The sequence below is a fragment of the Podarcis bocagei genome (genome assembly GCF_964188305.1).
Source record: "Podarcis bocagei genome assembly, chromosome: 4".
In the NCBI taxonomy this organism is placed as follows: domain Eukaryota; kingdom Metazoa; phylum Chordata; class Lepidosauria; order Squamata; family Lacertidae; genus Podarcis; species Podarcis bocagei.
The window spans coordinates 22,752,944-22,768,255 of NC_138128.1; the positions used below are offsets into that span (position 1 = coordinate 22,752,944).

General features: G+C 41.2%; 1 protein-coding gene across 1 annotated transcript in view; it reads right to left on the minus strand.

The window, feature by feature from the left end:
* Window positions 1–15,312, minus strand: part of LEKR1 (leucine, glutamate and lysine rich 1) — a 69,738-nt gene that overhangs the window by 17,027 nt on the left and 37,399 nt on the right. Inside the window, exons 6-8 of the mRNA XM_081190320.1 lie at window positions 14,985–15,066; window positions 4,793–4,870; window positions 4,107–4,310 (exon numbers count right to left, since the gene is read on the minus strand). Coding sequence (XP_081046446.1) covers window positions 4,107–4,310; window positions 4,793–4,870; window positions 14,985–15,066 — 364 coding nt within the window. The remainder of the gene's footprint in view (window positions 1–4,106; window positions 4,311–4,792; window positions 4,871–14,984; window positions 15,067–15,312) is intronic.

Genomic DNA, 15,312 nt, shown 5'->3' on the forward strand with positions numbered 1-15,312 from the left:
TAAATGCCTCTTTGTCAGAAGGAGTACTTTCAACATATATAGATGGGAAAATGAGAAAGAACACTCCTAGCATTTCTGTCCCAGCCAGTGAAACTTTATTCAATTAACTATACAAATAAATGTTTGCTAGCTTATGAAGGTCTGCTGTGGAGAAGTTTAGCAAGTGCAGCTTCTCCTGTGAAGCAAGAACTTGCTGGACTCCTAATTTCCGTTACTACTGCACTGTTCTGAAAGAAGCAAGAGCCCATTCATTCAAAGTTTCACCTGCAACTTTAATTTCTATGCGGTGACATTATTAGTCACCCGGTGGTGGGATTTATACATACATGAAACTTCTACTTGCTCAACTTCCATTGAGCTGTGTGAATTAAGTGGGGCTACGTGTTCCAACAGAATGCAGACACCATTTGGAAAGGCTACAAAATGACATCTGCTCAGTGACTGATGGGCTACGGAATCCACAGTTTGTTGGGCCTCTTGACAGACCATGTATTTGGAAGAGAAAGACTAAGGGTCAAACTAGGTGATAAGACATTGTGGTGGTTTTAAAACAGCACAATTAGATTGGGGCCCCGACACTGAGAGAAGGTGTTAATCCTCTTCTCTGCACCATTCTTGTCCCCCCTACCCAAGGTATTTGCCCCACAGGAGAGAGAGAAAATGCATATCCCACACAAGTAGCTGAATATTATCCCTAGGAAGCAAATGGGCTGCCCAACATAGATTGGGAACATGACACAGAAGAAGGGTTAAGCCCCACTTCCCCAGCACTGCAGTTCCAGGCTGAAATCCTCCCCTCCTCACTGCTGCTTTTAAACTTTAAGAAACAATGGGAGATCAGCTCACATATCTCCAGACATCTTGTCTTGGCCAGATTTCAACCCCACTCCATGTCTAATGTAATCCACGTTGTGTTTCCACTTAGGGGCCCTTTACAGAGCAGAAACATGGTATTACTGGGGCTACTGTATTGAATAAATTGGTAATGTTACAGTATTTCACTGGGACACAGTTTGAAATTTTTATAAATCATGCAGAAGGTCCCAGGTTCAATCCCCAGCATCTCCAGGTAGAGCTGGGAGAGACTCACTGTCTGAAACCCTAGAGAGCCACTGCCAGTCAGTGTTTGCAGTACTGAGCTAGATGGACCAATGGGCTGACTCAGTACAGGGCAGCTATGGGGGAGCTTGGATTAAAGAACCTTTAAGAGCCTATCCAAAACCCATTGTCAGTAGATGTTGAATCAGTCTGCAGAATTCACATCTTAGGTAATGTAGTTAAATTAAACACCACCACTATGGGCCAATTTCACTGTTAATGGTTTCCCTCTGAAGAATGCATGCAGAGAACTATGTCGAAAGCTTTGCAAAATCCACACAGATGCTCCATGGGTATTTTTTCATGAAGGAAATAAACCAATCTCAGCTTCAGTGAAAGGGTCTGCCTTAGAAGATGGTGGACTCTTCTTAGCTAGAGATTTTAAGCCAGGGGTGGCAAGCCATTTTGGCTCCAAAGACTACATTGTTTATCGGGATCTGACTTGGGGTCAAATTTGACAAGTGGGTGGCTTCACCCACTTGTCTAAATTCCATTTGCTCACCTCTCAAAAGTGGGAAGTGGTTTGTAAAAGACTTTGTGAGTCTCCACCCTTCTTTTTTAAGCCCCCAACCTTTGATCTTTAATCTCTACTCATCAGCTGACAAGAGGTGATTAAATCCTCTTCCCAAGGCTGCACAATCCTGTTCTATGCTGGGAAAAGGGCAGTGCAGCCAATGCATGATTAAATCCTGTCCTTTGACCTATCAGCTGACATTGCCAATGATGTCAGCTGATGGTCAGGTGGCTATTGCTTGGGGGAAATGGCATGGCAAACCAAACTGGACCCACTGGAGAGCCCGGATTGACTTGTGAGCTGGAGAATCTCCACCCCTGTTTTAAGCAGAGGATGGATGGCCAACGATCATGGATGTCATAGCGGCACAATTCCTGCATCAGCAGGAGGTTGGAATAATTGACCTTTGAGGTTGCTTTCAACTCTGTGGTTCAAATTCTACATGCATGTCCCCACTGTATCCACACACATCCCACAGTACTGTAGATTGGGAGCAATAACTTGAAAACATGCAGCTCAGGGAGGGGAAAGGTTATCCCACGAGAGTTCTGCAGAAATGAGGTGTTCACTAGCCAATTATAATTATTTGCTTGCATTCTTGTGAAAATGAAAACACCTGCTGTATAAATGATGCTGCACTACTGAGGATAATAGATTCAGGATTAGACAAATTAATGGAGGACATGGCTATCCCTAGCTACTAACCCTGGGTTTGTAGCCAATGCTAGCCCTACTCAGAGAAGACCCATTGAAATTAATGAAACTAAAGTCATGCTCATTCATTTCAAAGGGTCTGCTCTGAGTAGGACTAGCATTGACTACAGCTCTTGGTCAAAATAAAAAAATTCCTTCCAGTAGCACCTTAAAGACCAACTAAGTTAGTTCTTGGTATGAGCTTTCGTGTGCATGCACACTTCTTCAGATACACTGAAGAAGTGTATCTGAAGAAGTGTGCATGCATACGAAAGCTCATACCAAGAACTAACTTAGTTGGTCTTTAAGGTGCTACTGGAAGGAATTTTTTTTTTTTTGACTATGGCAGACCAACACGGCTACCTATCTGTAACTACAGCTCTTGGTGGTTAAGTTCTTCATCACTTGCTGGGATTCTCAAGTGGAGAAAGTGCTCTTGCCCTCATGTCTCACTTCTAAGCTTCCCATAGGCATCTCATTGGCCAGTGTGAGAAGAGGATGCTAAACTAGCAGGGCTCTCCTTATGTTCTTATGTCATTCCATTGCAAGCATTATTTGAAGATACCATTATTTGAAGAAGCACCAGAAAGATCGCTCATAGGATAGCATGCTTAGAGAAACAGGCAGGGAACAATTTTACAAGCTTTAAAAAAATATATATACATAAAAAGAGATGAACATAATTGTTATACGTGAATATCATCACTGAAACAGATATGTCGTAGCTGAGAACTGATCTGATGTGATGCCTTTGTCTGATGTGAACTACTGCATCATTCAAACATCAAGTTAGCCTTGAACTCACTAGGTTGCTTGAGAGAAGCTACTAGGTCCCCATCAGCAACATGTGGACAATATTACTGAATCATCTCCCAGAGATGTCAGCAGTGATCATGGAGGGTGGTTGTGGAGGGCAGGAAATAGCCACTGCTGCTGAGCAGCTAGCAAACGAGGCAGTTGGGGCCCCACTTCCTTAATTTCAGATGCTGGTGGAAGGCAGGGGGCAGTGCAGGCCTTCCAAGAAACATCCACTTATAGAACAATAGACTAATAGAATTGTAGAGTTGGATGGGACCACGAGGATCATCTAGTCCAACCTCGTGAGATGCAGAAAACTTTCGGTCAACACGGGGTTCAAACCCACGGTCGTGAGATTAAGTCTCATGCGCAACCAATTGAGCTATCTCTCAGGACACTTGTAAAGATGTGAATTCTCCCTCCACACAGATTGCTGCTAAGTGGTGGTGGTAGTATGTGAAGCATCTGAGACATTTTAAGTACTATATCTACTGCACCCAATCCAGAGGAAATTAGTCATGATCCACCACTGGAAACCAATTAATTTATTTATACTAAATGTGTATGTCGCCCTTCATTGGTAAATCTCAGGGCAGTTCACATCTTGCAAACCGGGTTTGTTAGCTGTTGCAAAATTCTCTTGGTGACTTAAATGGGATTTAAACATGATTAATTTCTTTTAGATTGGGGTCAGCATTTCTGTTCTAATCCTAGGCAGTTAAGGCTGAAATCCTAAACACACCCACTAGAGATTAAGCCTTACTGCGTTCAGTGGGAATAGGCTTGTCCTAAAAATATTTCCCCCCCCCCCCTTATTATTTAAAATATTATTAGTTCAGTGCACAGTTAATATGCTGTGCTCTGTAATGATTTATTTTGGGTGTGGAGGACTGTGAAGAGTCAACTTGTAGGGGACTTTCAGTTCGACGATATTCTCAGAAAGAAAATCTAGGCAGAACATCCTGTCCTGTAACGCTATGCATGGCAAGTCATTTCTGATTACCTTTCTTGCCTAAGCATTACCACTTCTTCCTCTCGCTGCTTGAGAAGACTCTTAATCGTTTCCAGTTCGCTCTCCAAATGGTCGGTGCGTTTTTTTAGCTCCTCTTCTTTCCTCTCTTTCTCAATCACTTCTTCCTGTAAACGTCCAGATGCTTGTTGGCAGGCAAGCAAAGACTCTTCTCGCTCTTTCAGGGTATTAGCAAACCTAAACGCAAAAAAAAAAAAAAAAGACCGCATGTCATAACCGAAGCAGTCGGTAAGCATATATAAAATGTATTCTGACATGGCCCTTACAGTAAATGCGAACACTATGCAAATAACTCTTCTGCATTATACCAGTGTAGTTATGCCAGTGTGAACAGACTGCGTAGTGATGAAATATATAAAACAGCACAAGAAAGAGAGCGTGATATGTTACTATTGTCATCATTTGTTATTAATAATTCTGTGCCTTAAAAATGTGAACATTTTACAGAAATTGATGAGGGGAAAGGGAGTTATCATAAAAGGGTTGGGGAAGAAGAGGAGATATGAGAATAAAAAACAGAAAATCAGCACAAAGCAAAAGAGGAGAAAAGCTAAGACAAATGAAAAATGTCGGTAAAACCATCATGTGAATAGAATAATTTGATTTTCCACATTTCGGAGCAGCATCTGCATACAGTTGTAATAAATTCTGACTCATACTGAGATGTGGATGCTCCAATTTCAGATGTCAGTTTCTGGAGTTCACTTTGATAGTCTTCAACTTCTTTTGACTTCTTTCTAGAAAATAAAATGTAGTATTATAAATCTACTTGCCTTTAAAAAATCAACAGAATCCTTCTCGTACAGTAGCCTTTATTTGTTAATGCTCTCAATAAGATGTTTTATTTTACCTTTTGGCAAAATACAAACAGGAGAGTGTTATTGCACTTTTGCCCTGCTTGTGGGAGGAAAATGCTGGACCAAGTAGGTTTTCTGTCTGTCAGGCGAGCTCTTCTCATGTTCTGAATACAAACTGCAACTGCATTTTGTTTCAGTACATACTTACGTTGACTATTTAGCTTTAGATGGGGGATTATTAAAACTGTTTTTTTAAAATCTGCAGCAAGAATGACTTTGAAGAGCATTGTTAACACATGCACACATCCCTTCCGTTTAAGTGGTGACTACATTTCCTTGCTCATGCTCCAAATTATTGGCACCCTAAATGAAATTACGAGCAATTCTCCTCCATATCCAAAAATTCAGAAAAAGTATTAGGACAGAGTCAAGAGAGGTAATTATCATAGGAGTTGATGTTTTTTGCATGGTTGTGGACTGTTTCGGATACCCTTTTGGCTAAAGGTTAGATGAGCATACAAAGGAAGTGTACTTAGAAGACATCTGAAGGCAGCCCTGTTTAGGGAAGCTTTTAATGTTTGATGTATTCCAGTATTTTTAAAAAAAAAAATGGAAGCTGCCCAGAGTGGCTGGAGAAGGCCAGCCAGATGGGCGGGGTATAAATAATAAATAATTATTATTGTTATTATTATGTCACTTAGTAGGAGCTGAAAAAAGGATGAGGAAATGAGAATCTGAAATAAAGGGCAAGTTGAAAGTGGGTAAAGATGGGTGGGGTATAAATAATAAAGTATTATTATTATTATTATTATTATTATTATTATTATCAAATTCTTGATAACAAATTCTTTATGATGCAGTAGTACAATGCCACACTGTCCATTCCCTATAATTCCCGCAGTTTTTCCAGGTTTTAAAAGACATGTCCCTTTGGATTGTTTTGCTCGCAAGTGTTGTCTTTCCTTAAAATATATGGGTAGGCTAGGGAGTGGGGCGAAGGAGCTGCATAGAGCTCTTCTTTGCCTGGACTGATTTAAATCAGGATGGCTCAGAATAACTAATACTTGACTTTTGTGACTTGATGTCACAAAAGACTATACCAGACCTGGCATCGTTTCTGACAGGTAAGGCAGAATGAGGACTCAAGGATTAATCCAATCATCCAGAAAGAGAGAGCAGTCACATCGTGGCATCGGAAAACACTGCATTTGTATAAAGATGTGGGGCTTGTACTTTGACTAATTTATTGTTTAGATTTTGTACTTAACAAACGTCTCATTAACTAAAAATCCAGGCGCATTGCAGGAGCATTACATCACTTTCAAGCATAAGCCCAGTAGGAAATGCATAACTTGGACAAGGCAAATACCTGCTGTGTATTGCTATAACCAATATTTGGAAACAGCTCAACTCATGCATAAGGAACTACTGTACACGCCACTGACTAAGGCTGACCAAACTGAAACATGTCTGGCATTCCAGGTACTCATAGAACTCCATGAAAGAATATTTAAAACCTCTCATGTGTTGTGCTGAGTTTTTCTTTCATACTCATAACCCAGCCAGATGAGCAGGGTATAAATATAAATATCAACAACAACAATAGCAACAACATGCTGTGGATACATTATTGGGAAGTTTTGAATGCCTGATGTTTTAGTATGTTCTGATATATATTGTGAGCCACACAGAGTGGCTGGGGAAACCCAGCCAGATTGGTGGGGTATAATAATAATAATAATAATAATAATAATAATAATAATAATAATAATAATAATAATAATATTTAGTCATTTGAAGTCTCTGCATTAGACAGGTTTTGTTTAAAATATCTATTTCCACATTTTTTTTTGTACTTTTCCTTTTCCTTTCCACATCCATGCCAAAGTTCAACTTTTTTTTCTTATCTACTGTTTGTGATAAATAGTGGAAACACATTCACTGACCGTTTCCTCATCCTGCTTTGTTAAAATATAGGTTGAAAGTAAGGCACAACAGTACCAGAAGTGTGGCTTCTACAGATTAAGGTTGGGCCTTCGGAGTATAAAGACGTACTCTTCCAACCTCAAACACTTGCTATGACTTCAAACCTTTCCAGTCTCCCACTGTTTTCCCACAGTACTGTCAGAACTCAGGATCTGGAGGCAAACTGGAAGCTCAGCCAAGAAGCAAATGGGGATGGTAGTTTACAAATGGTCAGGGCCAACCCTGCTACTTGGCAACAGGGTAAAAACGACATGCTTCAGGCAGCAACATGAACTGGGTCGGGACAGATAAAGGCAGGAACTGATGTCTAAATGGTATAGCAATACTTTTCAAAAACTTGGCTCAGCACTGAGAGCAACTCAGACAAGAATCAGGTAGAACCTTGCTATCACATTTGTGGCACCTGACCCTTGTTTGTGATGGTACGTGCAACAGCACTCTCTGCTTATCTGCAGGTGTCTGTTGCTTTCTTCTCAATTTTGAATAATTAACAGTACAAAAAAGGGTTAAGAAGTCATTCTCGCCTGCTGGACTCTAATGAAGGTACCAGCTTATTGTAGTAGTTACAATTTATTGCTGTATGTAAGATACTGGTTGTCAAATTAATTACTTTGGTGCTGATGTAGTGTACATAATTACATATATTCTGTAACTTTGTGTTTCTTTAAAAAAATGAAGGCAGAATTTTGAATGCCTTTTCATTCATTCCTTTTATTCTACTTTCAGAAGTAAAAAAATAATTAGACAACTGTCCAATGATTCATATACCTAATTATTGTCAAATAACTGCTACATGAAAGTAAACACATTTGCTGAAGAATGTCAGAAGACCTTTAAGTCTAAAGAATTTCTTTTGAAATTTGTCAAGTCAATGATTTCCAGAACAGGCTGTCACAATGATTTATGTAATTGCTGAATTCAAGCATTCAGTTCAAAAGAAAGTTCTACAGCCATTACATGTGGCATGGAAAAATGATGTCTTGACTTAATATCATTATGTGTTAATGTTGCCAGTAGGCATTCCTTTGAAATGTATAGATATTCTTTGGCAACATGATTCAAATATTCAAAGATTATAGCTGTAAATCCATGACATAGACACCACAGATGCTAATTTAGTCTGAATGCCGCTAATTATATACTAAAAGGACCTAATTCTGAGTACCTAAACTAAAACTAGGAAGTATAATGCATGATAAACTTTGGAATAAGGTCAAAACAGTGAACTCAGTGCTGCTACTGCTGCTGCTACAACAACACACAAACAGAGAGAGAGAGAGAGAGACTTGTTTTTGTAGAATAAATATTTCAGGAACCTTGCTGCTGTTAGCCATGGGCAAGTTGCCATTCTTCCAAGCAACCTGGTTGCTTCAGATGTCACTGAAGTTGCCATTTGTGATATGTATGTACAGGTGGGCAGCTGAGAATATAGATTTTGTGAGGGAAATAGAACTTTTTCTGTATGAACTTGCAAAGCTGCACAACTGATCATCCTTGTGAGGAAAGTGAGGAAAGTAGGAGAAGGGGCACAAAGTACGTAGGATCCCAGAATCATAGAATTCAAGTTGGAAGGGACTCCAAGGCTCATCTAGTTCTGTAATGTATCCTACTCAATATTGATCCAGAGCAGATCAATGTATAGTTAGCAGAGTAAAAACTTAAAACACGTTGCAGGATTCCCCCAAAATAAGACCAGAGGCAATTCATATTTCATCCAGCAGAGCTTGACTGCTACTGAAGGCAAATGAACATAATGGTCACAAATCCAATACCTTCAGGATTGGCACTGTTCATAAGAAATTCAGTTGCAGCAGACTTAAACTTACAATAACTTATAGTAAGACTAAACCTTAACATTAAGCGCACTATATAAAAAACACCACACCAGTTGGAAAGAGAGATAGAAAAGAGTGAAACCCAGGCTCCTTCTGGCCTTACTATTATTGTCAGCAGGACCTTGACAGAGATAACAGAAACAGTTTAAGCCAGCTGTACTCAGCTTCTCTGAAGGAATAACCCAAATATCATGAACCTTCTGCTTGTTTCTTTCACACAGAGAAGCTTCCAGAACCTTCTTGAATTAATTAGAATAGGAAAGACTTTCTGCACTAAGTACTCAGTCCCTTGCAATACAGGAATCTCAGCTAAAGCATCCCATGACAGATGGCCATCCAAGGTCTGCTTAGCAACCTTCAAGGAAGGAGAGTCCACCACCTCTCGTGGGAGACCGTGCCACTGTTGAACAGCTCTCAACCGTCCACATTAGGTAAATGAAAGCCCTTCCTCGCTATTCACACACCTTACCATAGATGAAAAGGGCCTCTGCTAGGCACATCAACTGGAAGTATATGAAAAACAAGTAAAGAAACAAAGCACTTATGTGGTAAGGTTTAATCAATATACCAAGGGTTCTAGTGTGAAAGATTTAGGAGGCCTGCCCCATCCCCACAGCCTCAGAAGCTGTGTGCCTGCTGATCCATCCATCTCCAGGCACCTGAGTCCCTGCCTACATAGAAACTCCAAGGATTTATCTTCTCACCAGACGTTTCCTTGATCTCCTGTTTGCCCTAGTGATCCAGGTTCAGTGGGATTCATTTGAGCAGACAGGAAAAATTTGTTTGATTCTTCTGCTGACAAGACCACCAGACCTCCCAATTCCCTTACTCTCCAATTGTTCCTGTAGCCTCAGGGGCATTTTGTAGCCCCCACCCCAGGGCATGCGTCAAGATATCGACCCCCTGCTGGCACCAACTCACTTCCTTCCTTGCTCTGTTTAATCCTGGCCAGGTTGTTCTTGTTACAGAGCCGCTATCAGTGCGATCCAAAATGTCTTTACATGGATGGCTTGCTTAAATGACTATTTACTGAATAACTACACAACACTTCAGAGGAAAAGTGTTTCTGTAGCGCCGCTGATGAAGTAACAAAAGGAACTGGGCATTCTCATCCCATGATTGAGCTGCAATTTCAAAATACAGACAATTGCTTCCAGTTTTTGCTCTCTTCTATGGAAGTTCTGTAAAATGAAACTTTCTGTTCTATCTTGCAGATGGAAATCAAAAGGCATGAATGGAAGATGAGCTTTGGAAAATGAAGTAGGAGGAAAAGGGATATTTCTTATTGTACTCAGCAAGTATGCCGCCCAAATGGAGCCAGGCCCCTGGGTGATCATTCTTGCTGGAAATGTCTGCTGAGGAGTGATACTAACTGACACCTACTAGACGGAGAAAGTCCCTCCAACATGTTCCTGATTCTGTGCACACAGAGCATGGACACATTGCTTAGTTATCTCTTTGTTAACCATCACTTGGTCTGACATAGAACAACTGCTGTTTCTTCCACATTTGCCAGGGCTGGTTGGACATGCACTTCTTTATTCAGATCAGAAAATTAACTGCCTTAAATATTTACTGTGGTTTTTGGTTTGAACTGTGAAAGGCCTTTTCCTATAGAGAAAAAAAAATGATATTGTTGTTTAAAATGTTTTTGTGGGTTTAACATGGACTGGTTTGTTGTTGTTTTAAAGAAATCGATGAGCCTACTCATTCATTCCTCGGCTCCTGAGAATCTGCCTAGGGTTAGACAGGGGTGGGGAGGGGATCTTGAACTAACACCACTACCAGCCAAGTACCATTTTCCAGTCTACATTGCCAGCCGCTGGGTGGGTCCTAAAGCCCAGCTCAACAGGCTCACTCCTGCTGTGGGAGATGGTTCATGGTGTCAGCAGCCCACACTGAGCACTGCTGGTCAGTCACTGAATCTGCCTGATGGCTAGTTCTGACTGAACCATCTTGCTTCTACAAATGTCACACAATCACCACCACAAGACTGCGGGGCTGCCTTCCCTTTGGTACCACTCAGAAGCTCATTTTTACACTTTGCCTCACATCACCAGCCGCCACTAGCTCACACTGCACACTTCCTCCTCAGCTCTTCTCAGAGCAGGAGAAAGCTGGTGACTGCATCATGCAAGGCTGCATCTATTGGAGCACAATACTTCCCTCTCACCTGGAGGAAACTAGATGGAAGTAGGGAGCAAGGGAGAAAGAATGCTCAAAGCCTGCTCCTGGTCTCTGGCTGAATAGAGTCGAGTAGCAATTGCAAGAGGCTAAATGTGTCATTTTGACCAAACTGTGGGAGGCAGTGGAAGACAGGAGTGCCTGGTGTGCTCTGGTCCATGGGGTCACGAAGAGTCGGACACGACTAAACGACTAAACAACAACAAAATGTGTCATATGATGCCAGACTCAACACCACCAATATTTGATGCAGGAGTAGAGAATACTATGAGAGCACCACAGAAGAAGGCAGGTGCATACACACACACACACACACACACACACACACACACACACACAGAAACGGATGCACTGGTAGTCTCCTGGTTAAGGTCAGCCAGAATGTTATTCCAGTGCTCAGTTTCTGAAATATAAATTAGGCACATATTTAGGAATATATGAATCTATCCTTAATTTTCTTGTCTTTTCTTACGGTAATTATAGGTGAAACAACAGGGAAGATTGGGACTTCAGATTGCGGGGAAAGCCTTCAGATTGGGGGAAAAGTTGACAGGCATGTATTACAAATGAGTGATGTGCTGCCTGACACTTTAAATGCGGGCAGTGTATGTTCTCAATGTAATTTAAACCTAGTATGTGATCATTTACTGTAGCAACCACCAAACACTGAATTTGTGGTGCTGGTTTTTCAGTAAGTCAGGAATGAAAACAGGCAAGCAGCATAACAATTCAAACCCCGCTAAAGCTGGAAACTTAGAGAAATTTCTCATCATTATAACATTACTTCACCTATTAATAACTCTAGTTAATCTTTATATTTATACTTAAACTGAAATAGAATATACTACTTCACTAAATTAGATCCAGACTCATTATGGAAACTCATTATGGTATATTTATGTATATGCAATCACTGTGTTTTTCATTTCAATTACTGTTAAAATATTTGGAACGCTTAGCAACAGGGTATTTGTAGATTTGATTTTCCACCCCAACCCCCCCCCCAAAAAAATGTGAATGCAAGAACCTACATGTCATAAAGAAGCTGTACATATATTTCAAGAAAGGAAAGCCTATTGAAAAGAATACTGACTGATGTCTTTTGAAATAACAATCCATGTACACTACCTCTGAATGTAAAATGTACCACAAATATAAAAAGGAATTTCACGCCTGAATTTGTTATGGTTAAAAGTCCACTTTTGATATAGCAAGGAAAAAAGTATTAAGGGCAAATATTACTAATCAGAATTGATGCTTTTGAATTATGGTCTGGAGGAGACTCTTGAGAGTCCCATGGACTGCAAGAAGATCAAACCTACCCATTCTGAAGGAAATCAGCCCTGAGTGCTCACTGGAAGGACAGATCCTGAAGCTGAGGCTCCAATACTTTGGCCACCTCATGAGAAGAGAAGACTCCCTGGAAAAGACCCTGATGTTGGGAAAGATTGAGGGCACAAGGAGAAGGGGACGACAGAGGACGAGATGGTTGGACAGTGTTCTCGAAGCTACCAGCATGCGGGAGGCAGTGGAAGACAGGCGTGCATGGTGTGCTCTGATCCATGGGGTCACAAAGAGTCAGACACGACTAAACGGCAAATTACTAATCATGACTGTATCTAATGAATGCCGGGAACTGTATGATAGTGGGAGAGCACATGCTATGCTTTCCATGCAAAAGGTCCAAATTTGAACCCCAGACATTTCCTGGATGGGCTGGAAAATCTCCTTTCTGAAACCTTAAAAGCTACTACTAGTAGGTGTCAATAGCGTTGATGCAGATGAAGCAAAGACCAATAGTCTGACTTGGTACAGGTAGATCTTATAAGACCAAGGCTTCCTTCTTGTGAGGATTCTCTGGCCTTCACAAGCAGGGGTTGCAGGGAGCTGAAACTTGCTATTATGGGTAATGAACTTTTCACCATTCTTGCCAATAATGCTTCTTCCAGTAAAGTTTGTTTATACCGGCTATATCATTTCCACATGCTCAGTGGCAGGCCTCCCTCTTGTGGGGCAAGTGTTTGGGCTTCTTCGTACAGAACTGTGTTGCGGTCTGAACAAGCCAAGCAGCCACTCGCTCGCAGTGCATTCTCCGCCCATATTTTGCGGCAGGCTTTTCTGCATCTCTTATATAAGCATCTGCCTTGACTTTGGGTGTGTGCAGGTGTTTTTCACTCAGTTCTCAGCCTCGCGTGTTCCTTTTATGAGCTCTACACTCTGACTTGGCAGGATTTCCTGTTTTCTTTGTGGCTCTTGCATTCACTTTGTACAAATGGGTCTCACCACCACCACCTTTTTGCTGCTGGAAATTGTACGTTGGAGGAGTGAGAAGGTTGTGTGCCACTGTTCCTTATCACTGCAGTGCCAGATGCCATGAACTCAAAATCTGAAACAAAAATGGGCTTTTGTCCATACTGGTCACTTCCCACAAATCACATCAGCCTGACTCACATGTGACATAATATGTGCCTTCAGGTGTGGGGCAGGTAGAGACGTAGCTGCCACTGCAGAGTCAGGAGCCTTAAAGTGGCCAACCAATGGCTATTGAGCATGATAACTACTATGGAGTTCCATGTTTGGAGGCAGTGGACCTTTGGTTTGATCCAGCAGGGCTGCTACGTTCAATTTCCTTGCAGTGTAAAAGATTCCCAGTATCTCCTGAATTGTTTTTCTAAGTTCTCTACTCATTCAAAAATACACTATGCATATAACCTCGTTAACTCTCTTGATCCCCAAATCTAGCAGTGGCAAGGATATTGAGTTGGAAGTTACAGGGTCACCAGCAGAGGAGGAAGACTGGGTTTCTGGCCCTAAGCATGATGCTGGTGTTCAGGAGTCCACTGAAGCCAAGACTGGCAGGCAGCACCAAGACCCACAGGACCACAGCCGGGAAACTAATAATAATAATAATAATAATAATAATAATAATAATAATAATAATAATAATAATTTATTTATATCCCGCCCTCCCCAACCAAAGCTGGGCTCAGAGCGGCTAACAACAGTAAAATGATACAATGATTGACTTTTTTCCAGGCCTGAGGAACTGAGTGTCCCGCACTCCTACAGTACAATGGTGCAGGGAGTGCACCGAGTGGAAAATCCAGGAGCACAATAAGAGAAGTGTCTGTCTCTTTAAAAGACTATTGCTCTCCAAAATAAGAGGAAACATAGGAGATCAAAAGGGTTCATTTCATTTCCAGCTCTCCTTGGAACAAGTTGATCACTAAGATGTCTATAGGTTGCTTCATGGGATCAGAAGAGGACAACAACCTACAACGTAATAAGGCACCACAAAGATAATAAAATAGTGTTATGAGTTTGTGGGTCCCAGACTCCCCTAAATTCCTGGGTCCAGTAGATGTTAAGATTTAATTAAGGCTTGGGGTGCTAAGCTGTGTGCTTGACACTTCTAATCCCCTGGAATCAGTAAGTGTTAAAAGTTAATTAAGCCAGTAAGTGTTAAAAGTTAATTAAGCCAGGCTAGTTTGCCGTGAGGTGATGGGCTATTAAGAGATAAAGCCGTAGCTTAGGTTAGAGAAGTTAGTGTTAGGAGTGATGTCACTGAGAAGGAAAGCAGCAAGCTGGGGGCAGGGAGAGAGAGCAATGGTGTCTGTTTGAACCCAAGGCTGTGACTATGGGAGAAACAAGACCCTCATGAGGTGCTAATGCTATGAACCCCTCCATTGTAGGCTCAGGTTGTATATATGTGTAAATAAACCCTGTATCTTAAAGACACCGCAGCCTCATTCTGAAAGGAAACATGAAGCCTAGGTAAGTGCCTGGAACCCCTGGAATCTTGCACCACTCAGAGATTGGGGTGGTGTGAAAGGAGTTTGAGGCTGCATGAAACAATATGTTCCATGTCTTATATATTTTGAAAATAAAAATCAACACTACTCTCAGTCCTTAGCAGACTTCAGTAAACTAACCTAGTATTCATTATCTCTTACATTTTAGCACATAATTACAGGGGAATCAGGCAGAAAAAAACGATACCTGTTATGAATAAAATTTATACCTGATATGAATAAAATTAAGTGTCTTACACGAATAGTTCTTTATAATGGCTGATTTCGGCAGCTGCTTTCTGGAACTTGTGCTCAATTGTCTCTACTTGACTTGTTAAATCTGAAATAAGAAATTGTTAATATATATTATCATCATTTAACATTATTATTCCATCCTGCGTTCTTCCTCGAAAGCCCATAGTAGGCTGCGCACATTACAGCAGGTAGTCTTTTTTAATGCTCTCATTTGCATGTCACTTTAAACCGCAGTTAAAGGAAGTGGAACATGGCCATTGAAGCTAGTAGCCATAAAGCCATCCAAGTTGGTGGCCATCACTCTCTCCTGTGGGAGCTAGTGCAATAGTTT